Source organism: Corapipo altera, unplaced genomic scaffold (genome assembly GCF_003945725.1).
Source record: "Corapipo altera isolate COAL_440 unplaced genomic scaffold, ASM394572v1 44, whole genome shotgun sequence".
Taxonomy (NCBI): domain Eukaryota; kingdom Metazoa; phylum Chordata; class Aves; order Passeriformes; family Pipridae; genus Corapipo; species Corapipo altera.
Window position 1 is genome coordinate 3,556,830 of NW_020884880.1, and position 24,414 is coordinate 3,581,243.

A 24,414-nucleotide genomic window follows, 5' to 3' on the forward strand; every position below is an offset into this window, starting at 1 on the left:
AGAAGTATTTATTTGTTTGGTTTGTTTTCTTTGGAGTATTTTTCTTCATGAACTGACTCAGTGTAGGAATAGATGAGTGAGCATGTGGCTGAGGTCGAGGGTCTGGGAGCTGGACTGTACAGCACCTGACAGGACCTAACTTTTGTATTTGACCCCGAAATGTTGCAAATCCTGACACTAAGCTGTGACAGTTGACCTTTCAGCAATAACGCTCATCCCATCTCCTACAACATCAGCTTCTGAAAAGGCCTGGAAGAACTCATCCCTGCCTGACTGATAACTCAGTAGCATCCACTTGTTTGAAGGTGCATCTCTCTGATTTGGGAAGATGGTTGTGATTACTTGCGTTAGAAAGTCAGCAGGCCACTTTACAAAGACCCTAAATACACTCGCCAAAACCATTCATGCTCCACTTATACTGCACCCTTTTTAAAACCTTTCTTTTCTTGTGACTGTTCCAAATACCATGTTAGATTAGCTGTAAATGCATAAAACATTGCTTCCATTAGAAAAAAATGTGATTATATTTGTATTTTAATAAAGCACAGTGTCTTTGAATTTCACATCACCAGATAAACAGTTTTTCTTACCTGTTTAAACAGACAGCATTGACTCCATTAATTTTGATTAAAACAGAAAACATCAGGTTATCAAATCATTAAGGAAAAGAAATAACTGGTAGGAATTTTTACTTTGGTAGATTCATCATGGTTTTAAGGAACTATCCTAGAGAGCAGTAAAGTTTACTGCTGCTATTAACCCATACGGTGTAAAGAGAAAACATATGACCTAGGTGAAAAACATAGGACAAGAGGGCTAACCTTGCATCCTTTGTGAAGGCAAGGAGTGTGAGATCTGGGATGCTTTTGCTTGTGTAAGAATTTAGGGTTTGGCCCTTGTTCATATGTTATGCAGTCATGGTTTTTATGACACAGGAAATGTCAGAAACATAAAGAACATGTCAGGGTCCATGACCAGGGAGTTAAAAATAATGGTGACATTTTCAGTTAGGCTATACAATGTTATCTCCTTAGAGTATGTAGTTTTAGTTGTATGATTTCAGCATCGCATCTGAAAATAACTGAACACATTTATTTTCACAGTGAGGGGTCTATTTTCTCCTCTATATGTGTGCTTTATGCCCATTAGCATTAATGGGAGTTACACACACACTTCCAGGGGAGAGGAGACTTAAATAGTCCATATAGATGTGCTCTTGTGGATCAGTAAGCACTGACTTAAAGAATGTAAATTATAAAATGAAATAAAACCAAAACATACCAAAATCTGATTGTTTTAATGTGATGGGATCTTAAACCTATATAACTTAACCAGAATATATAACCAGTCATTGTAAGTACACTTTACTCTTGGTAAGATCTAAATATTAAAACTTTTGCTGGCCTAGTAGCTGTGATATTATTATTGTGATAGTTTGTATAATATATTTTAGATTCTGTGGGCAGCAGAAGCTAAAATATATTATACAGTTTGTGTAATATATTTTAGCTTATTTACTGGGCAGCAAGATTTTTGTATGGTAGAAGTTGATTTTAACAGAACATGGACCACTGACTTTAGATTTATTCACATGTCCAGATGATTGATAGTTAGACCTAGCTGCATGTCTGTTTTGTAGATATATTTTCTAGAAAGCTTGCTCCCATTGTGCACGCTTCAGTGATGTTACACAGTGGATGCTGTCATAAATATTCTCTAACAACCATGTTTGTTGCTTACCTGGCTTATTGAGAATGCTCTTTGCACCTTTGGTTGTGAAAGAAGCAGCTTCTCATCTGCCTTCCATTATTTCTCTTTTCTTTTTTTTCCCCATTTATCTCTTCCAGGTCACATTCTGCTTGCGCTGTGAGTATATAGATAGAAACTGTAAATCAACAACTTATTATTTGATTGTATTGAAATACAAAGTAAGTTTGTAGCACAGGACTGCAGAGTTTGAAACTGTAATCATGAGTAGCTTAATGCAGTACATTATTTTGTAAAACTAGTTACAGGACAACCTGTTGCATCTGTTTGGCGGCCTTTCAGACCATTGGTTCTAGTCATCCTTTTCAAAGGTAGCTGTTGTGACAGGTGCAACTGGAGAAAAGTGAGGAAAGTAAGAAAACGTCCTTTTGTAGACTCTCCAGGAAGGCTGGCTCTGCCAAAGAAAGCAGTTACCTGGGATTCTTGGTTCACTTATTCCTTCTGTCATCATTTCCTTACAGTGAAATCTGAATCATATGGATGCTTATGTGATTTTGGTAGGTTTCAGAGCTACTATTGACTTAAGCCTTTTTAGTGCTGCTATGTTAGGTTGTTTGTGTACTTCCATATTTGCTCCTTGATAGGTGTTAATCCTGCATCTCATTTTCGAGTATATGACCAGTGAGGGAGGAGCTGAAAACCACCTGAAGTACGTGGATGAAGTGGTATAGTAAGGAATATCCCACTGGTGCCTATAAAATAATTTCCTTTGATTTCAACAGCCTTTAAAAGCTGCCCTGAGATTTTTTGGGTTCTAGACAGAAATAAGTGTATATTTGTGACCAACTCTCACATTTCAGCATGGCTACTGAGTCACTTGTTTTTCTGTCTAGAGTGTGAAGGATTTGTACTTTGTACTCCTGTCTTGTGATCCCTGTGTTTCACTGTAGATGTCATATGGAAAACATATTCAGCATCTCTTTAAAAACTGCTGTATGCCCAGAGAGAGAAATATGAAGCTAGGTTTTGTGTCATAGTCATCCAGGTAGATTTTCCAGTAGGTTTGCTTTTGCCATCATAAAGCTTCTCTAGAGCATATATTGAGTTGGGAAATGTTTTTGCCACAAAAGTGGAGTTGAGACTCACCATAAAATATTTTATTTTAAAATCTCTGTTGAGTTACAAGTATTCTTGTAATGGCTCACGCACATATTGTGAAGGCAAATTTGAGCAATAATAAAGGGTTGTGCTTACAACCAAGTGTTATTCAAAAGTGTTCAAAGATTAAGTAAGACACGGTAGTTACAACAACATGCACAATCCAGGCATAAAGGATAATTAAATGGATTGTGTGGCACTGCATGAATTTCTCCACTGATATTTTGCTAGGGAGGTTGGAATGCTGGCCTCAGAGAATGTTAAAAGCGTATTTTAACAAGGCAGAATCTCTTACGAGTTTTTGGAAAATGTAAAGAGCTAAGGTTTTGATTTGCTTCCCTTCTACCCCCAGTTTTATAATATTCAGTCTTGAAAGACTTTTAAAACCGGAAGCATTTAGAGATGACCAAAAAAAAAAATACTAGGAACTTCAGCTTTTTACTTGAATAATATCTGAACTATTGAGAAGAACAAGCTCCTCATCCCTCATCATTTGAATTTTGACTGATATAGTCAGTATTCACAAAAGGATTTTTGAAGTAGGTTAAAAAATAACTCCCTAATGAAAAAAATGCACTAGTTTGAAATCAGTCAATTTAATTACTGTGTTTTATGAAGGCCATTACCCGTTGCTGATTACTAGGGTGATAAAATCTTTAAGCTTTGGTAGCCTCCATAGGGGGTGAGCCGATCTAAGTAGAGCAAAGTCCAGTCATTATCACCCTAAATACTTGTGTTTCTCATTACAATATTCATTACTTTAGGTTACTGTGAAGGCTTTGAGGTCTTTTTGTAAGCAGTGGTTTATTCTGTTGTAGAAAAACAATGTTATGTTGATAAGTTAAAACCAAGCATTTATGTACTTTTACAGTTTAAAATGGAACTTGGCTATATCCATACATAAAAATGTACAGATTTATACTTGTGAGTATCCCTATACACGCATATTGGTGGTGGAGTGCTTGTCAGTGAGGTCATACTAGTCTGATAAGAAATTGAAAAGGATATGAGTTACCTTGTTCTTTCAGTGTGTTTTGATACTTCAAGAAGCTGTAATGGAGGCTTGTGTTCTTAATAACAATCTTTATTAGGGAAGGGAAAACCGAGCCATGGCCTAATTAATCTGAGTTACCTCAGGCTGGATGCTGAACATTGGAGCTCTTTATCTCCAGTGCCAGCCTAGGGCCTTTTGCTTCCCTTTCCCTGCCACCTCTTGTACATCATGTGAAGTCAGTGGCTCTCTACCCTTCTCAGTCTCCCTCATCGTGGCCTTCAGACTTACAAAGCAGTTTCATAAAACAGATATTATTTAAAAGATGATGCAAAATCATTTACTCTTTTGTTTTAAAATGTATATTTTTTAAAAAAAGAACACTTGAAATATATCAGGGAGAGGTGTGGATCTGGGGTACTGGGAGAGAAGAGTAGCCTGTAAGAAGAGGCAGAAGAACTTGGTGTGACTAAGCCAGGGAAGTCTGAACCTGGTGGCAATATAGATATTTCATATCCTTTCATATCCTAGGAGTGCTTGGGACCAGAGAGGGAGAAGTAGTGAAGCTGAGGACATGCTGCCAACAGTGCATGTGGCTGCAAGCTGGCCATGTATTCAAGTCAAAAATTAGAATAATATTTTTAACTGTCAGAAGGCTGAAGTTTCAGAGCGGGTAGAAGCAGTAGGACCTCTCGAAGCAGAGCCTGTCAACAGGATTTCGTGACGTGCTTGTGTGTGATACTGCAGTGGGTCACACCTGCTGTACAGGGTCACTCTCCTGCCTATGCCCTGATGTATACTTGCTCTTGGTAACAACACAGTTCCTTCTGTTTCTCTCTCTAGAAAAGTGAACACAAAATTCCACTTTCATTCTACTATCTGAATATTACTTAATAAAATTAAAGGAGGAAGTACCAGATTTTAAATGAAAATATAATTTTTCTCATTAATTGACTAGACAGTGAAAGTAAACGGATATTAGTGAAAACAGACAGAAGAGGGTGCGGGATTTAAAGAGTTATACTAAAAATTCAGTTGATTCTTTATTCTTAGCTTCCAGTTGCTTATGATGAAATATTTCAGTAATTCTCCAGAGGCAGCTTACTTGTTCCCCAAAGAATTTCACAGGGTAAAAAGACATGAGTTTCCAATATGATACAAATATCTTTTAAAATAATTCTTCAACTCCTCATCATATGAAATAAAAGACTTAAGAAACCCAGTCAACCAACCAACAAAAATCTGGCCCTAGTCCTTTTTATTCATTTGCACACTATTTTAAAGCTGACTTATGTTTCCTTTTCCTTTGCAAAGGCACAGATCCTCCCCCTGCAGAGAGGATCAGAGAGAACAAGCCACATGAGACAGGAGTTAATCATGTAGCTTAATGCACTATTAGAAGGCACGCAGATAACGAAGTGATGAGAGTTGCAGAAGAGAAACTGTAAGAGATCATTCCCTTTCTGCACAGTAAAGCCTGCAGAAGGGGGAGAAGGGAGAGCTGTATGGTATTTTCCTGCTGAACTGGGAAGCAAGGGCAAGAGAGGAGGGGTAAAGGGAGGCCCAGATTGGACATACCACTCTGTCCACATCGGCACTACTGGTGGCTTCAGTACTATCTCCTCAGTTACTGCTTCTCCTGAAAACTTGTCAAGAGGCTTAGTGGAAAAGATAATCTGTGTCCAGGCTTTCTGTGATAGTTGTAGCTGAGGCAGTAAAACCGGAACGAGTGCTGGTCTGCCCTGTCCTGACCCTGTATCCTGGAACACTGTGGGGGGGATACAGCTGTAGTCAATGCATGTTAATAGTGTCACAGAGTATGTATTTTAAATATCTAGTTATTCTGTTGGGTAACATTTTCTCTGAAAAATACAAAATTTAATTTAAGCTCAGTTTGTGTGCAGCAGTTTGCAAATTTCATTGGAATTCGTGAGTTATCACTGTGGTGTTAAAACACTTCAGGAACAAGAGCTGCTTTGTATAATTAATTTTCTTCATGGTGCTTTTGTGGTTTCAACCTGTCACATCCAGTAGCAGTTTTCATTTTGAGAATCCTTAACTATGTTTTCAATCTTTATGGTTTGCAAAATGGTCTGTATTTTGAACATGAAAAAATACTTAATTTGTGACTTGGAAAGTAACAGTAAAACCTAAATACCAGCTGAGGATAACTCTGGGCCTTAATGCATCCTATTTTGCAGCTAAAATTCTATATTCATTTAAATGTGAAATGTATACTCCAGTGCCTAGAGTGATGAAAGAATCTATATCTGAAATGAAGAAAAAAAAAAAGGAAAAAGAACATAACAAAACCCCCTGCTATTTCATGGATGAGCTTTTGTAGATAATGGGATGTATTCAAAATCTCAGAGAAAACAGCAACTCTCCTGCAAACTTAAAATCTTTGAGCAGTTCATAAGCTACTTATGGTGAGAGTCCATTTGCCAACTGAGAGTCAGAAAGCTCTGGCAAAAGTCCTTTACAGTTCCTACTCTGCTGGATTTCTGGGCATGAATCGTGACATTGACACGGCCAACTTGGTTTAGATAGAAAGCAAGCTGAGCTGAAGATGGTTTATTCCCTTCCCTGAGGCAATAGTCCTGAACTTCCAGGGAGGCACCTCTGCCAGTGCAGCTACCCCATGGACTGAAGCTCTGGTGGTATTTCCAGTGAAACTCATGGGCTCATTCTTCCAGTCAATGTAGTTGTCAGTAAAAAAAATGTAGATATTGGAAAGAACAATAGGTTATGGGCTCCTTCTAGTTTTGATTCATTTAGTATTTTTAGGCTTTCTTGTGCCGTGATGACAACTGATAACATAATTTGGTAGAGGAGGAATTCTGATCCCTTAGCTCCAAATGTTAAATGCCCTGACAGTCATGTAAAAAATTCATGGAGTTTTCAATGGCTTTGAGAAATGACAATCGGAGCAGGACTGAGATCCCCATGGGAGATGAATGGCAGGCAGCATGACTCAATGTTTTTCTCAATCCACCTGTAAATTGATGCCATTACAGAAGAAGTGGAATGGTAGGAACTACAAGAACTTTGTTTTTTAGGGCATCAGCTCTGTTGAATCAAAACTGTTGGCTTTCCTGAAGCATGGCAGATTCTCTTTCTGCTCCTGTGGCTGATTAATTATATTAAATCTCTTCTGTTTCCAAGGCCAATAGTCTCCACCATTGAAAGTATCACTTGAGGAGACACATAGGAGAGGCTCCTCCCAACATGACTAAGTGAAAACACTTCAGTGGGCTTAAGAACAAGCTATAAGCTTATAGTCAGTGTTACTTTTTTAAAAACAAGAGGTGATTTAAGGAAATAAAATTATTTAAATTTCAATTTTCAGTCACCTCTTTCTGGTGACTGGTGATTACTCAATATTTTATCCTCTGTAGTCTGTATCAAGTGCAGCATTGTGATACATTGGTTGAGGAAGGCATAATCTGTTTGATAGCTTGGACATCAGCATGAGCCAACTCTGGTATTAGAGGTGGAACTGTAGCATTGTCTACAATTAAAGATACTTTTCACTTCCTTGTTTTCTCTTCCATATACCCTATCAAGTTGTAATCCTCCAGGGTGGAGTTTTTCATAATTGGTGTTTGCTTCTAGCACAGGTTTTGTTGTTTCTTACTTTTTTTTTTTAAGATTAAAGACAGTGTCATAAGGCAAAATGAGTAACATGCTCGAACTGAGGGAGTTAGCTTTAACTCTGACATTTCCTATCTTTGAAGTGTTTCAGTCTGCAGTCTTAATGTTCTGTTAACATGCATTTATGTGTCATGTATGTATAATTTACAGGCTATATTTTACTCTGTTTTCATGTTAGACTGGCATCAAGATGACTGATGCAGACAAAGAGTACTAAGTTTTCAAAAGAATTAATGGGCATTCAAATGCTTCAGTTCCTATGTAGGCCCTTTATACAGTGTATCTTTGCACATTACATATAAATTATTAAAATAACACCATTGTTAGCTTGGTATTCAAAACATAATTTGCCATTAACTGTGTAACAATTCAGCAGCTACTGTTCTTAGAAGAAAAAAGTCAAAGTCTGCTGAAAGCTGATTCAGTTTTTGTTTGAGATTGTTGGGTTTTTTTGATAGAAGCTAATATTTTGTCTTCTTTTTACTAAGGCAGCACTAGTTAAATCAGACTCTGCTGGTGAATTGCAAAGAAATAAATCACAACAGACATTAATCTAGATGAGGGCTAAGTAATTAACTTCATAGAAGGGTAGTGTATACTGTGTCTGTGACACTAGACTGACTGCTGTGCATAAAATAAATGCAGTATTTAGGCTGCCTATGGTATTCCACCCCTTCAATTAAGTAAACAAATATATATAGAGCTACTCTGGAGTGTATCCTTTGTGGTCTAAACACTGTATCTTATTAAAATCATCTGCATGCAGTATGTGGGGTTTGAGTTCCTGCCAGTGGTTTCATCCATTGTTAACAGTGATGTTCAGCTCTCCCAAGAGTTAAATACAGTGGTACTATAGTTATGTGAAAAGGGTGCTCTTGGTTACTTCGGTGGCCATTTCGCTGCGTATTACCTCCCACTTTGTTTCCATCCATGTGTGTGGCACAGGGTGTTGCCTGGAAAAATATAGACTTTTTCAGGAAAAAAATTATCCATATAGGTTGAGAAAAATATCAAAGGCAGGCTGTAATTGATTCTGGGGGGCAAGAGCAGGGCCAGAATAGGTGCATGCCTGCCTGCTCTATGTGTGTATCAAGGTATTTACATTTGCATATCTCTTTTCAACTCAACAATAGTGATAAAGCATCTGTTGAACTCCAGAAGATAGGATCAGTTCTTAAAGTGGAACTGTAATTGTTTGTTATTGTTTGTATTACAGTCCTCATTCTGCAAGTGCAGTCTTTTACCCAGAAAACGAGACCAATTGCCTGTTCTACTTTTAGAAATCATCCAGTTCAAGTAGTTGTATTTTGTCATCATGAAAAAACATTTTTACCTACAATGTCATAACTGCATTCAGATGTTAATCTATTGCTCAAAGTATTTGCAGCAGATTTCTTTTCAGTACAGCATTTAATTTTAGAGGGTGATATGGACAATATAGGGTGACAAAAATTTTGCTCAGAGAATATATAGCTAACATTTCCCTGAAGCTATGTTTATTTGATGATGCTATTAAATTAAAAGAATATTAAAATGGTGATAAACCACATACAAAAATAACTTAGTGTGAAGTCTGAGATTTTAGTCATTAGTTTACCAGACTTGGTGGTGTCCACAAATTCAGATTAATCTGAATATTTACTAAACTTTAATTAGCTCTCTCGTCAAAGAGAGTTTAACTTGCCCTTCTAAAAAGTTGTAATACCAACAGCATAGTTTAGAATGTTAGTTTTCATGTAGTTTTATTTAGTATTTATTTATATTTTTATCAGTTTTTATTTTCCCTGCTGAATTTTCTGGTAAGAATGGCTGTGTGGAAGTGGAGACAGGTAAACAGAATTGTCTAAAATAGGGTCAGCTTTTGCCTCCAAACAGCAGCAAACCCAAATGCAACTGATGAAAGATGCATGTTAATGGGAAAGTTTCTGATCTCTGGGAGCACAGTGATTAGCTATAGAAACTCATCAATTTAGATCTGAATTAGTTTTTTCTTAACACAAAAATAAGAAAGCATTGTACTTCCATGAAGTGTGTTTGAATGGGTCGCAGATTTTTGAATTGGGGACCACTGTCACCCTTAGAGTGTATCTTGGACCACCATGCAGGCTCGTCTGCGAACTTCTAATTGAAAACAGTGTGCAGCAATCGGGTTGTGCAGGCCACTGCAGACCACATACTTTGGCAGATCATTCCAAGTCGTGGCGTAACAGTTCATTTTCAGATTCTCCATTTACACCTGTGTCCATGGGCTGTGTGTGTTAGAAGTGATTACAGGCCGTTCTGGTTGGAAAAATTCGCCACTTTGGAACAACCCCTCAGTCAGTGACAATGCTGAGGAGGTTCTTCCCATGACTGTTTTTGCTTTGAGGCTTCTGAACTCTAGGTGAAGGCAAAAAAAAAAGTGACTATTAAGCTGGTGATTGGGATTGCACAATTATTTCACCAGTGACCAGTGCTGCAGGTTATGACCCAGTGTCTCAGTGACAAGTAAATTAGTCCATGAGGTACAGTCATTAAAAGGAGTGTAACAGGTTCAACATGGATGACTGTGCTCCCTTTGAGCCTATGGGACAGTAGTTTCTCCAAAGTGGAGGCTGCTGCTGCTGAAATGGCATTTTTTAGTTCTCAGGAGAGTCCCCAGCCCTCAGAGGAGAGCTGTGATGGACAAGAGCATGGACGGATGAAGGCAGGAAGAGTTTGTCCACACCCATCCCAAAGATTTACAGGCTCCAGGGAAGGCAAGGAGCCAGGAGTAAAGTGAAATATCCTCAATGAATAATTCATTTGTTGGAAAGTGGTTTTTCAGGGAAACTGAAGCCATACAGAGATTTGGACAAATTCAGCTGAAACACTCTCAGCCATAAAAAAGATGGATAGGAGGGGAATATACAAAAATCTTGAAATATGTTGTAATATTTTGTTTCAACCATCTGGATAGATTCCTTTAAAGGGCACATTCAAAACCTTGGGTTTTTGTCTCAATTAATTTTTCTTTCTTTTTTTTTTTTTTTTTAATATACATAACTTAAAAGAGCAAATGTACTAGAAGGTGCTAAATGATCTGAAAAAGAAATTGATGCTGATTTGTATCCTCAGGCACTGTTATTTTGTTCCTTTTATGCTTGCATGGGAAGCCCAGGACTAACTGACACAGCGGCCAGCATCGAGATTTGTCTGGTCAGAGCATCTCCTTTTCCTGAATTCTGGTGTAGTTCAGTGAAGCTGCTAATAGCACGGTTTCTGGGAAAACACAGGAAACATAGCTTGTGTTTGTAAAATCTCTGGTGTATGGGTTGGAAGGTTTGCACACCTCGGTGAGAAGATGGAGGAGGCTGGTTTTGGTGAAGTTCACATTCACACTGCTACCTGTGGCCAGGTGGCCTGGCGAGCCTCGGGGGAGAGAGTGCTCTCGTACTCTCTTACCAGATGCACATAAACCATCTCCTTGGTCAGTAGTAGTGTGGAGCAGGGCATGTGTTGGTGCTTTAGGGCAGGAAAGCTAACAGGTAAATGAAGTGCTAGGCTAGAATGATCCCCTAAGAACAGAGAAGCTTCAGAAGGTTCAAGGGCTCTGTGGCACTGTGGGATACAGTTTCATTGTGCACTGTGTAAATCATGAGGAATTGTGACACACTGGCAAGGCAAAGACAGGAAGATCCTGGTAGTCATTCCTATTTGATAATACTGGTTTTCTTCATTAGAATTACTGTCCGATGCAACCTAAATGTACCATGGTGCTTAAGTTAAAGCAGTGTGAGTAATTTAGTCAATTAATTAGGTGGGGGTAGCACTTACCTTCCATTGCAAAGGGATCAAAGGAAAACACTTAATAGCATTTATGTTCTTGTTGTTCTGCTCCATACCTTAGCATCAATTCATTCAAATAAACCTCTGACCCAAATGTTAATGTAAGTTATTATATTAAATTATTCGCTTTGGTGAACATTTCTACCCTGTATCAATGTCACGACTGCTGGAACTCAACACATGCTGCTTTGTAGTAACTGGAAGTGGACACATGAGTGGCCACATGAGTGAGGAATACCCAGATAGCTCTAAACCTCTGGCCTTCCCCTATGAAGTATTTCCTTGTTTCTTCCACCAAAAAAACACGTGCAGAGAAGCTGAGAGGGAGATTCCACAGATAGACCCGGGCCTCCAGCACTTGTGGGTGTCAGTGTCCCCAGATGAAGGAACCTGAATGGAAAATTACTAGAAGGGGAGCATTAATACAGAGAAGAATTTGAATTGGAGTTTATGGATACTTTTTATTTGTGGTCTTTTGCTGTTTAAGTGTTGTGGTTCAGTACTGGGGCCTCTGCAGAAAGAAAGGGGCATGGAAAATAAAGGATAATTTTTCCTTTGACCTCATTATTGCCAAGGTTTCCCTCCACATCCCTGAGGAATTTATATTAGAGAGGTTTATTCTACTAACAATCTATTAGCAGGATTGGCCCCTTATTGAAAGCATGATGCAGTGCATAAGATTAAATAAGGTAAAATAAGATTAAGTTGTAAGAAGTTAGACTGTGTGTGGACACTGAATGTTTTTACTTCTGTGCTAGAGGTATTCACTTTGGTCGTTGATTGCATTGTGAACTGAGCCATTAGAAGTGGCCCAGACCTTGCTAACACTGTCAGCTAAGAGTAACACATGTAATACATTCCTGGGGAGATTCTTCAAGTTTGAGATACCAAGTTGTTTTAATAGCCTGGACTTTGATTTTGTCTGTGGTCATGCTGTGGAGTAAAGGCAATTAAATTATCTCAATGTCATAAATATATTTAATTTTTTTCTTTAGAATGACATATCATCTTCTTCAGCCATTTAATAGAATTTAATACTGTTTAGGATTTTAAAAGACAAGGAGAAATGAGGCTTTATTAAATTCAGTAAGTCCTTTGCCTAGGATATTTTTCTACTTTAAAGATTTTTCTACTTGAAATAAGTGAGACTCATTTCATGTTTCCATTCAAGAGTTTGACAAATGGTAGTGCTGTACACAATCACAAGAAATAAAATCTTTTAGGACACGAGCAGCAGGAACAGGGAGATGGCTACACAGCTGGTTTTGGTTGTATCTCTGATAGAAGAATCTTTGCACTGTCCCTTAATACTATACAGAAGGTGGTATAGGTCTGTGGCTGTGACTAAATGTGTGCTATGGGTACTTGTGTGTTGGTTCACTGACCTTCGTTCAAGTGTTACATTTTCCTCTGCTAAAGGTTTTTGAAAGAACAGAGCGGTCTTTCAGGTGTAGGCCATACCAGATCCACATCTGTGTGTGTGAGCATGAGAGACAGCTGTCTCAAATGATTTACTGTAACTCTGGTCTCTGTCTTCCACTTTTGGCATTTTTCTCCTGTACTTCTCCCAGGAACAAAGAAGGGAAAACCCAGAGACTGCAGTGACACCTATTAAGGCTTTCTCACGGATTGCATTTCTCAATCCGTAGCCTCAACAAATGCTGAACTGCACTATATTCAGTGTTTCAACAGGCAAAAAACCAAACTCTTGCACACCAGCCCTTCATAATGTCGCTGACCACTGTCACTCAGTCACTCATATATACCCAATACATGGGAAGCTTTAATACACATGCTGTGTTTTCTCCCAAAATACTGCATGTAGAGCCAAAGCTAGATACAAAATAGTTGAAAAACTGATAATCACCCATGAGATCTGTTTGAATCCAATATTGCATTCCTGTCCATGAGATTAACACTGCACTGCAGCAGTGTATGTGGAGTTTTCACATGCATGATCTTGGGCAAATATACAAGCTTTTTCCCCAGCTGGTCATGTAACAGATCCTTTTCTTAGTCTCCAGTTCTGTGTATCCAGTTGAGATGTAAGGAGAGGAAAATAATTTGACTGTATTCCAGTACCATGTACGCTAAAGCCTCGTGTGCACCTATGATCTACTAGTGCCAAATAGATGTAGTTAGTGTGGTACTTTTGGTAGTGTTTGGTCTTTGTAAAGATTTAAGTCAGTTCAGACTGAATATTGGGTAGTACAAACTGGATTAGCTACAGTCATACTCATTCTTCAGTCTAAAGGTATCCATTTGCTAAGGTGGACAGCAGTTTATGTAAACCCTGTTGTTTCCAAACAGTTACCTTCTTCAGTACCAAGCACTGCGTAATGTCTTGAAACAGTTATTCTTTCATATTACGTTCAGCACATGAGTGATGGGCTTCAAGAGGGCAGTAAAAATGTGTATGGTTCATCTGGATGATTTTTGCTGTTTTCTGGAATTTGAGTTAATGAAAACAAAGTTTGAGAAAACCGCTTGGTTTGTTTTGGTATTTTTGTTTTGTTTTGGGTTTTTTTGTTGGTTTTTGTTGTTGTTGTTGTTGGGGTTTTTTTTCCTTTTTAATTATCTCAATCCCAGCTTGCATTATCTTCCAGAAATTCAGTATTGAATCCAGCTGGAAGTGACTGCAGTATTATTTTGCCATAGCACTAAAGCGTTTTGTCTGGAAGCTCAGCTATTTAGATTACATGTCCCTCTTGAAGCTTAATGTTCAAGAGCTCTTCATTAGAAACATCAATGGTATTAAATACAAAATGGATCTAGCATGATGTTATAAAAAAATCAGAGCAGTAATGCAGTATCCACTTGGTATAACATTTCCATTATAATAAATTTCATGTAACTCTGAATTCTTTAACATAGAGGAGGGTAACTAAAATAACACAATATATTTATTTTACTACTAAAAGCTTTAATGAACTTCAGGAAAATAGTTTCAATACAGTGTTGTAAAAGCTCTGTTACCTTGTGCACACTGACCTCAGTCCTGCAAACAATTACACTTGGGCACAACCCCGCTGACTGCCAATGGCCAACTTGTCTGTAAAGTGAAACATGCGTGTGTATACTTGTAGAGATCAAGGCCTCGCTCTAGTTTGGAAAATTTGAAATATTTTAACCAATGGGTAGGTTTTGCAGCAACACTCCAGCAAGAAAGTTTTCCTTAAAATCAGGCAGATAAAGCTTTTTTTCTCTGCCACTGACTAAAAGCTCCTTCTAGCTGGTACTGAATAGGAAGCTGCCAGGTGTGCCCTGTGAACTTGGCCACATTTCACAGATAACCAGCCCGCGGCAGGTTGGTGAGGCCTATGCCTTGGTCCTTCACCATGCACAGCCACCCTCATTGCGGTAGGAGCTGTCCTCAAAGGAGGTGCCTCAATTTTAAGCCAGAGAGAGAACCAGTTCCCCCTCCAGTCTCTTAATTCCCTGTTGGTTTCTCCCACAGCTGGCTGTTCCACACAACGACGAGTGGACCCGCTTTGCTCGGACCTTGGTGGAAATCCGTGCCAACCGAGCAGACAGTGAAGAGGAAGGGGCAGTGGAGCTGTCAGCCTAGAGGAAGAGGAGCTGCAGCGCCTGCCACCGCCAGAACAGCAGCTTTCACCCGCTGAGTACACCGGTGTTCAGTGTCAGAGTCTGTCTTGCTGTGGCTTTTGATGCCAGTGTACATGCCAGTATTGCTCAAAGCATTCTATATTAATCACACTGCTTTACACAAGGCTGAAAATATCCAGAGCATTTTCATACTTTATATTTCTGTCTGAAAAGTAAGAAAGAAAAGACAAATCAACCCTTTATGGGTTTAGTTGTTGCCTTTTAACTACTTAGTAGCTGTATTTAATAGCTAGGAACCCCTGGTTAAACTTGTGCTCACATTGCCCTTCTGGCATAGTCCTATTAAATCCATATGAAGCCAGATATGATTATGTGCAGATGTGGTGTGCTTCACTGTATGGGACTGGGCCAAAGACTTTAGATGTGGTGTTTCACATGGTGACTTACATTATGAATGGATGTACTATACGAAAGTTGCTGCTCCTTATTTATTGCGGTGTGCTGCATGGAACATATTTATTTGAAAGCATTAAAATAAACGATCCTAAAGCATGTGCATAATGAGAGAACTGCATTGTCTGTGTGCTGCTGTAGAGGTTACATTAAAGTCCACGTAACAATTACAGTACATCAGTTGTGCTTAAGATATAAGATCTATAAAGGTTGGCTTGAGTGGATGGAATGAGTTTCCTTTCCTTTTTTTTTTTTTAAGATGCCTATTATTTCTAGGCACTTTAACTATATTTCAAATACAGTTGGTCACTGATACTTGTCATGCAAGTTAACACTAACAGTCTGACTAAGGGTTGTGGTTCCTGAATATGACACTAGTATTTGCCAATAAAATGTATCAGGCCTGTTCTGTTGCAGCGTGGTTGATCTTTCCTTGCCAGCAGTGCTCAGCGTGTTCATTACCAGTCACTGGTGAAGCACTGGGAAAATGTGACTGCCCTGACTCACAGAATGCTCCTGCAGCTGCCATGTAAATAGATACCTTTGGTACGGGACTGGCCAGTAATGGACTTGAGCGCATCAGATCCTGTTACAGATTTTACATGAGCAGGCACTAAGGCATGTCAGCTTCTAGGTTAATTTTTATTTTTCCTCCATCCTTAGCATGCTCACTTGCACACTTGTGCACACACAGAGAAGCACTGTGCTACCATGTGTGCTAAGAGAAAAGGAATAGGAAAGACAAGGCCTCCTCAGACTGTCTTGAGAGACAGGTTGGGACAGGGGACAAGGGAATAGGCTCCTTTATGATAATCTCTGAGAAAAGAAACAGAGTGCAGACTGATCTCCTTGAGTGCTGTGGTCCAGAGGGATGAGAGTTGGTGGTGAGGCTGCTTGATACATTCATGTCACAACACTGCTGGGCCAGAGCACAGCTCTGATGCCTGGATTTAGCAACGGTTCACACTCAGAGCCATGGGGTGAGCCATTACAGAAAGAAATGCTGCGAGTCAGACAAGAAAGATCTTGTATGTTGTTTGTAGGGAGCCACGTCTTGTCTTTGCGTAATCATGTTGAGGAATATATCATCTAATCATCTTTGGGGCTATAGTCTAAGACTAGGCTAAGAAAATGAGTCCTTTGGAAAAGCTACATTTCCCTTATCCTCTTGGTGGTTAGAAATAACTCCCAATGAGAGTGCATGAAGAAGGTGCTACTTTCTTCTTCACGGTGCGAAGTGAAACTATCTGCCAGTGCCCATGGAAGTGTTCTGCCATTGGGCTGAGAGGAGTGTTCTCCCAGATGACCGACTACACACAGCAGAGATACATCAGTCATTGGTCCTGTAGCTCCCTGAGGTTGTAGCCATGTGTTAAAAAGCTGTGTGTTCCTGCTGCTCCCCTGGGTGCTTTGGGAGCTGTCCTGAAGGACCAGTGTAGCACTTGCAGTACTTCTCTAGCTTAAAGGTGAATGCTAACAGCCAGGTGAGATAACTGTAAAGCAGCAGTTTAGACATTACCTCTGGGGTTTTTCTCCAGTTTTGCCCTATTTTTCTTTCAATAACCACATGGAAGTGTTATCTGTATATGTGGGTAAAGTAGTTGTGGTACAAAGTGGAAGTGGGGGAGGCACAGTTGGCCCACACTTGGGTCACAAGATTAGGAACACGTGCTCAGGCAGATACACAGCACAGTACTGCTGTCATGGGAAGCAGAGGTGGGTACTTGCTACCTTTCCACCTGCTAAGTAAATCCACACCTTAAAGTGTGGGACACCCTCCTGTTACACTGTGGTGTAACAGGAAGGGTGTTTAACTGATGTCATCTCCTGTTCATCGTAACCAGTGCAGTGGGAATGGCTGGCAGATACGCTTCTTCTTTTTCCATATTACTGTTTGGGGAGGCTGCATGTTCATGTCCAAGCTTCCCTACTTTATGGCATTAATAGCTTGTAAAATGGTTTTAAGGGCAGCCTCAGAAGACCTTCAGCATTTACTGCTGTGTGCGAATCAATATAACCAATACTCCTTTTTTAAAATTTTTCCTTTTTTTTTTGGTGTGAGGTTCAGCAGTACACAGAGGGAACAAGGAAAAGATGCAGATTTCTACAGAAATGACCAGGTTTGTAAATACAGAGCAACAACATGAAAGGGCCATTTCACACAGCTAAAAGTAGATGGAAGAGCACCCAAGAAGAAGAGGCATTTACTCTCCTTCTGTTGCTTGTGATGTTGTGTGGTGGAATTTCTGACCCGCCCTTGTTGCCGCCCTTCCAGGAATCTCCCACAGTTCTTGTTTGTTTGATTTTCCTGCTGCTAAACAAATAGCTCCACTTTACTGGCTTTCCAAAAAGAGCCTGTATGACAAAATGTTCCTCAGAATCTGCCCAGTAGGGAAATAAATACAAAATTATCATTTATTCTGAGCAAAGAGATATCATCTTCTCCAGGTTCTTTAGCCTACAAACATACAGAGAACAGAAGGAAGAACATGAAGAGTGTGTCCCATTCTCTAGCACTGCTGGGATGCTGCCATGACTGCTCTGGGTGTGGAATGAGTCAAAAACAGCCTGGCTCTGTTTTAGGACCATTGCAAGTAAGCTTTCTGTGAAAGACATAAACTGTGTGCTCAGACTGATCTGGAGAGCACATCTGAACCACAGAGGTCAGAAAAAGCAAACCCAACTAGGACAGAAGCAGGCAAGTGGCAGGAAAAAGCTGGATTGAGGTTTAGGATGGAGGACTGCGAGGTGGATGTGGAAGGGACACGTCTTGAACTTGATGAAGGGAAGACTTTGATTTTGGTGCCAAGGACTTGGGATTTGTTCTGAAAGAAGGTGTGAAAGGACATAGCAAGACATGACAGGTGGCACTGGGGGTGGGAGCTGAAGGCATTTGCTAAAAGGGGAAGCAAGGTACTTCACCTTTATGACATGTACTCTGTTCAAGAGCCCCCATGGTAACATCGAAAGAAGATGAGCTCACAGAGCAAAACGGCATCCCATGTAGAGTAAGATGGTCTCCACTGACCAATGACAAAGGAGACTCTGCTATCATCAGGGCAGCATCAGTCCTAAGGAAGGACTCAGCACCTAATGGTGCTAAAGAGTAGCCACCTGTCCTTGAGAAGCTCACAGAACTGGTTCTCCTTCAAAGTCACGAGAAAAGCTCTGTAGTAGCACCACCATGTCTGGTACACAGTGTCTGCACAGCTTGGGGTGCGAGTAAGCACAGAGAGAGGCCAGGCAACCCTTTGCAATGTAACTACAGCAGCTGGAATGAATCTTGCAAGCAATGGTACTGCTTCCTGCTGCAACGAGGAACAGTGCAAGTAGCAGTTAAAATGATAAACATGCTTCTTAAAATGTCATGTCTCTGAGGGGCAACAGACACCTCAATGACGTTCAGCACTGGGAGAGGCTGCCCGAGCTCACAGCCTGAATTACCCACTGCCCACCGTGCAGAAAGCAGAACCACCGTATGGCAGGTGGCATTAAAGAAGCTGCTTCATGCCAGGCTGCTTCTGTGTTATTTGCTGTGTTTGAAGCTCTCTGGAGACACTTAAAATATAAATGTCTTGAGACTTCTATATTCCCAACCACTAAATAACTTACAAATGATCACCATCTCTGGAAATCGCCTTCTACCTTATGCAAAAATGGCAAATATTTAAACTGAAAACAAAGTCTGAATTTCACAGCAGTGTTTAAATGGCAAAGCTGTAGGATTCCCAATAGTCCCTCTGCCACGTGTGCATTGGAGAGCTGAGGAGCTCAGCAGTAGGCAGCGTGACATGTATGCACATCACGGAGTGTACAGCAGACTGTCCCCTCCTAAGAAGATGCAGAGCAGTTCGTCAGGTTTTATATTTTTAGCAGGTTTAGAAAAACCTGCTCAAGTTATTTTCGAAGCCTGTGGTATGTTTGCTCACACAAGTGTCCCTGCAAACTGTCAATATTAAGTCAGCTTAAACCCAACCAATTCTCTGGTGACTAGGCAGAAAAGCATCTCTGGGCTTCTACTGGACTGAGAAACACAAATATGAGGTCACTGCTCCAGAGACACCCCTGATGGGTAACATCTCCAGTATTTGGCCATTTCTTTTTTTCTAGAAGTGCTGTCACAGGGAGTTAGCTGGACTGCAGGAAGCAAGTGAGGTTACATTTTATCCATTTGCATAATTCACTCAGAAACCCAGAGAGGACAAACATTGTCCTCAGGGCCTTTTGTTTGTTTGCAAGGCAATCTGACAATTTCTTGGCCTGTAAACTTTTCAGAGCAGGAATGCATCCTTTTGTGTCTAGAGGAAACCGACTGCAGGCACAGATCTTCCCCAAGATCTTTGAAATGTTTTGAACTGGGTTGCCTGTTAACCAAGCAGCCACTGGCTCTTCAACCCTTCTGCCCCTGCCTCCACTGTCTACTGGCTCTGAAAAGATGGGCAGAAGGAGAGAACAATCCTCCAGAAAAGTTAATGGGGAAGGGAAGGGCCACCATGGGTGGGAGTGTCAGTCAGCCCTGCTGATGTGCCTGCCAGGGAGAAGATGAAGGCTGTGGCCTTCTGAGATCGATCTGCCATAGGAGAGCTGTGCCTGATCTTTGTCCCTGGGATGAGAGCTTTCTCCTTCATCCCTGGAATAAAGAACAAGTCATAAATATACTGCCAGGCCTGGGAATGAGAGGGCACCAGGAAGCAGGGAAATCAGTGTGAGTTATGCTTTGTTTTGTGGAACACAAGCAACAGTCTTTACCACACAAGCCAAGAAGTTGTGCAAGCCTGACAATAACCCAGTTCTAATTCCTCTTCTGTTCCTAGCTGCAAAGCCCCAGCAGCACTGGGGTTTGGTGTCAGGCAGCAGAGGGACATGCTCTGGAGCGTACAGCCTGGGTGTCCCTCTCCAGGCTGAGCCAGGAGGGAGCAGCTGCCGGCCAAGCCCATGCACATGGCCAGGCACTTCCTCTCCTGGACCGGGAAGAAGGCGCAGTTCAGTGCTCAGACATCGTCCCTGAGCTGCTGACTTTCCACAGAAACTCTTGACAAGGTATGTCAGGCAAATGCAAGGGAGGAAGTGTAAAACCAGCTCTTATGCAGCCTGAAATCTCAGGTGTCAAGCACAGGTAGCTCCCAGAGAGAATGTTTAACTCTTATGACAAGCCTTAACCAAAAATCCTGACAGTTAATTTTGAAGAAATACAAGGGACAGCTTTTTTTCCTTCCATTTCTGAAATGAAGGAGCTGTCATCTGGGGAGACTCGGCTACACAGGGTTAGGAGGAAGCAGCTGGTGGCTGTCAGAGCCCAGCGCAGTCTCTGCACACTGGTTTAGCCAGACTCCAAGATGCAGCTTCAGATAAATGTCATCTGCTCCCCATGCCTTAACATGCCTGAGTACTGCAGACGCTATTCCTGCCCTGCCTCAATTTCACTAGTAACTTCAAAATACAAATTAATCCAAGAGAATAATTTTTATGATGACCCAAACACAAATGCAAAACGAGTGTGATTTCCATTTCAGGATTTCCACAAGTTACAGCACAACAATATGATATTGCACACCAAACTCATTCTTCTCCAAAGATGCTGCATCTGTGCATTCCCTCAGTTTACAGCCAAGGTTGCAGGCAACTACCCAAAGGAGACAAGCAAGACCAAATTCCTCCTGATCTTAGGAGATATCATAGAAGACACCCAACAGGACCTTCAAGTGACTAGGTAATTAAGCTGTTCATAGCTGTTAACCTCCACCCAAAAGTAAAGGTCAAAATATCAAAGCTTACTCCAATCCTGGCTTTTGACTGAGGAAAAGTTTCTTTTTTTTTTTTTTTTTTTGAGTGACATCTCCATCAATAGATGTCTTTTCTATGCAGGGGAATTGAGGTAATTTGTTCTCAAGCTGCAGGTGTTTTTGTAGCCTATAAGTGCAAATATTAACTTTATCTTAACCTGACTTTGTAACTGAAGTTGAACAAGACATTTGATGTACTGCACTATTTCCGTTACAGAATACCATGTGTGCATCTGTTTGAAAGGTTTATTTCTATCTGCATAAATACAGAATTTTCTAAACACTGTGCAAGGCACCAAAAATTAAGTAAAATCTTTTATTTTAGATTATTTTAATCTCTTTTGACTTGATGAAGTAAATAAGAATCTGAAACCACCTATTTGCCAATTACAAGCCAGCAATTAAGGCAGGTACCATTGATACAGTGCATGAATTTTCTATTGCAGTTATTTAAACAAGCAGCGTTTTACTATAGAAGTGCATATACAAACTGAATTCCAAACACCAGCAACCCAAGATAGGCACCTAGTTATGAAATTTCCTTGTATGTGTAGTAGAATGCCAAAAGTTCTGCCATAAAGTGCAAAGACTATGGACAATAACACTTTCTTTTGAGCATTTTGATACCAGTAACATAATACAACGGCTAAACATTTATAAATGTGGTTTTCATTACAAAAACATGTTCCACATAAAAGCTTCATAATACGATCCAGAAACAGAAGTTGTGCGTGTACAGATTTAAAAAGTTGAAGCTGTACTGGCATACTTAGGTACCGGGTATATATTTGCTGACCTCTGCAGACACGCACCAAGTTTATAACCAATTTACACATACAGTCAAAATCATTCTGCTTTGAGCACCGTGATATCCACTGAGTTTTTCCATTCGAGTGACGATGTGCGACATCTGCCCTGGTAATCTGCAACTGCGCACTGCCTGTAAAATGATCTGGTTCACAGCTCTCACCCAGCCCTCCCTAATAAACGGAACCTAAAATTAGTGTCTTCCCAACACAAGCACATGTCAGATGTGGACAAATACATTCATGGTCCCAAACTTAAAACAACTGGTAAGAATTTCACAGTGATCTGGTTACGGAAGCACAAAGACAAATGATTACGTTTAAGATGAAAATTACCTTAAAACTCAAATGAAGCTAAACTTTTATATGATGAGAAGCTAAAGGAACAAAGTATTAACCAATTAGAAAAGTGGCTCTTTCCCAACTAATAACAAAAACCCTACAGCAACAAACTTAGGGTCCTACTGCTGCAGCAGCCTTTGAGGTAGGTGGTGATGGCTTAAACCGAGGTAGGTAAAGTCCAAACTTATTTTCAATCCCTGCAAAAGTGGCAACTGCCAATTTATAACCGCCAACATGGTCAGGGTTAGGAGCAGGGAGCGTGATCCTAGATTTAGGAACTGTATCTGATCCAGCTGGTTTTCTGCAAAATAATAAAAACAATAGATTAATTTCCATAGATTAAAATCAGTATTCACAAAAATCTCCTCCATAAAGTAAGTTTAATAAGACATCTGAATGTACTTCCCCATAAGTAACTAAATTAAATGATGCAATGTAAGGAGACATACCCTGTTTTAAAACCTTCCAGAACAGTTAGGAGCCTTCATGATGATGATGGCCAAATCCAGATAAAATTTGTAGTGCATTAATAGAAACTGCAGTGTGGAGCAGCAGGGGTTCATAAGTCTTTGCTTCAGTGCACAACCAATCCAGTATTTAAGTAATTTTTGTTGTGGCTTTCAAACTGCTGTCCCCAAAGATCCATAAACAGTCTGCAGCTGCTCCTGGGATCAAATTAAACAGCAATATGCACATCCCCTGTATCGTTAACAAAGGCAGGAGGCAGAGCTGAAGCCCCAACAACAGGTTTTGCACATGGTGACAACTATAGACTTTTTTGGATGTCAAATGCCCTGTCTAATCAGGTACAGCTGATCAGGTGCAGGGGTACAGCTCCTCCACCAAATAATGAGGATTAATGCAGAGCGTATCCTGACTTGGGAGGTATCACATTTCCCCTGCAGTTACATCCTCAGCCCATTATTTGGCCTCTCACTGTCTCTGTTTACACTAACATAGGTCCTCAGCTTGAAATGGTGATAAAAAATGTGGTAATACCTTGCTATGAAACAGGTGCTGGAATATCATCCCAACCTCCATCAGTGTAGTGTGGTTTAAGTAATATCTACAAAGCCTTTGCAACATGTCCTAGCAAGACCCTGACATGTTGAGGAGCACCAAGACCCAAACAGAACCAAGTGTAGCTTCAGGGTCCCTGGTAGATTCAGGCAATACTTACACTCCTCCAAAGTCCACATACAACCATCTCTGCAGTAGCTCGTAAGTCACCAGAGTTACACCAAACTGAGGAGAAGATCGAAATACACGAGCTTGAAAGAAAAGAAAAGAGCTCCTAAGTGACAAAAGACAACTAGAAATCACTTGGCAATCCAAGCTCTTTTACACACCTCCTGCTCCTTTCCACAGAGCCTTTGGACCTTCCTCTCGCAGGATCTTGGCAAAGCAGTCTACGACGCCGCTGTAGGTGGTCTGTCCTGCCCGGGCTGCCACCTGTAGCCTTGTTTTGATCACATCTGCAGGGGTGACCAAAGAGGCTGCAGGCATACCTGCACAACACAGAAATCATCAGGTGGATACCTCTGGCTTGTCACACGTGATACACACCTCAATTACCCGGGGGTAAGCGGGCCTTTCCTCTTTACACCAGGAGAATCCAGTCACATTTGATTTAAGCAGAAGCTGGGAAGCAAAAAGAGGTGGTTGTTGTGGACATGGCCTCACCCAGAGAGAGCTTTTCCCTGAGGAACAACAATATCATATGCTTCCTGCCAAGCTGGGAGGCATGGACTGGAGTTTTCAGTGCTAAACTGGTACCGTTAGTAAGAACAAAGTTTTTGGAGGTAAGGTTTACCCTTTCCTTTTCATGCCTCTCTATGGTACCTGGCATCCTGGTTGTACACTGTGCTAGAACAGCCTGTACACACACACACACACACACACACAAAAAAACACACCTCATGCAGCAATGTCACCGAGAACCAGATAATGCCATGCATGCTCAGCAAGGCATGGGAGCTAAGGCTTACAAAAAGAGTCATTCTTCTCATCAGGAATGGCAGACTGCTCAGCTGCAAAGCCACGGCTGACATCCTCATCAGAATATTTGGAGAAAGATTTAAATTTACCCTGGCAGGTAATCAACTGAAAGCAAAAAGTACCAAATTATCAATGGGTGGTATTTCTA

At 40.6% G+C, this 24,414-nt stretch overlaps 2 protein-coding genes across 7 annotated transcripts in view; one reads left to right on the forward strand and one right to left on the reverse strand.

Moving 5' to 3' along the window:
* Positions 1–15,746, forward strand: part of DYNC1I1 (dynein cytoplasmic 1 intermediate chain 1) — a 184,988-nt gene extending 169,242 nt beyond the window's left edge. For 3 of the 4 annotated variants that reach the window (XM_027639376.1, XM_027639378.1, XM_027639379.1), the window contains exon 17: positions 14,775–15,746. In XM_027639376.1, coding sequence (XP_027495177.1) covers positions 14,775–14,885 — 111 coding nt within the window. In that variant the 3' untranslated portion in view covers positions 14,886–15,746. Of the gene's footprint in view, positions 1–1,847; positions 1,867–14,774 lie in introns of all 4 variants that reach the window. The other variant, XM_027639377.1, reaches the window with a different exon arrangement.
* A 5,606-nt stretch (positions 15,747–21,352) lies between these two features.
* The window catches only part of SLC25A13 (solute carrier family 25 member 13), a 102,237-nt gene continuing 99,175 nt past the window's right edge, over positions 21,353–24,414 (reverse strand). For all 3 annotated transcript variants that reach the window (XM_027639375.1, XM_027639374.1, XM_027639373.1), the window contains 3 exons: positions 23,618–23,776; positions 23,449–23,539; positions 21,353–22,569 (listed from right to left, as the gene is read on the reverse strand). In XM_027639375.1, coding sequence (XP_027495176.1) covers positions 22,380–22,569; positions 23,449–23,539; positions 23,618–23,776 — 440 coding nt within the window. In that variant the 3' untranslated portion in view covers positions 21,353–22,379. The remainder of the gene's footprint in view (positions 22,570–23,448; positions 23,540–23,617; positions 23,777–24,414) is intronic.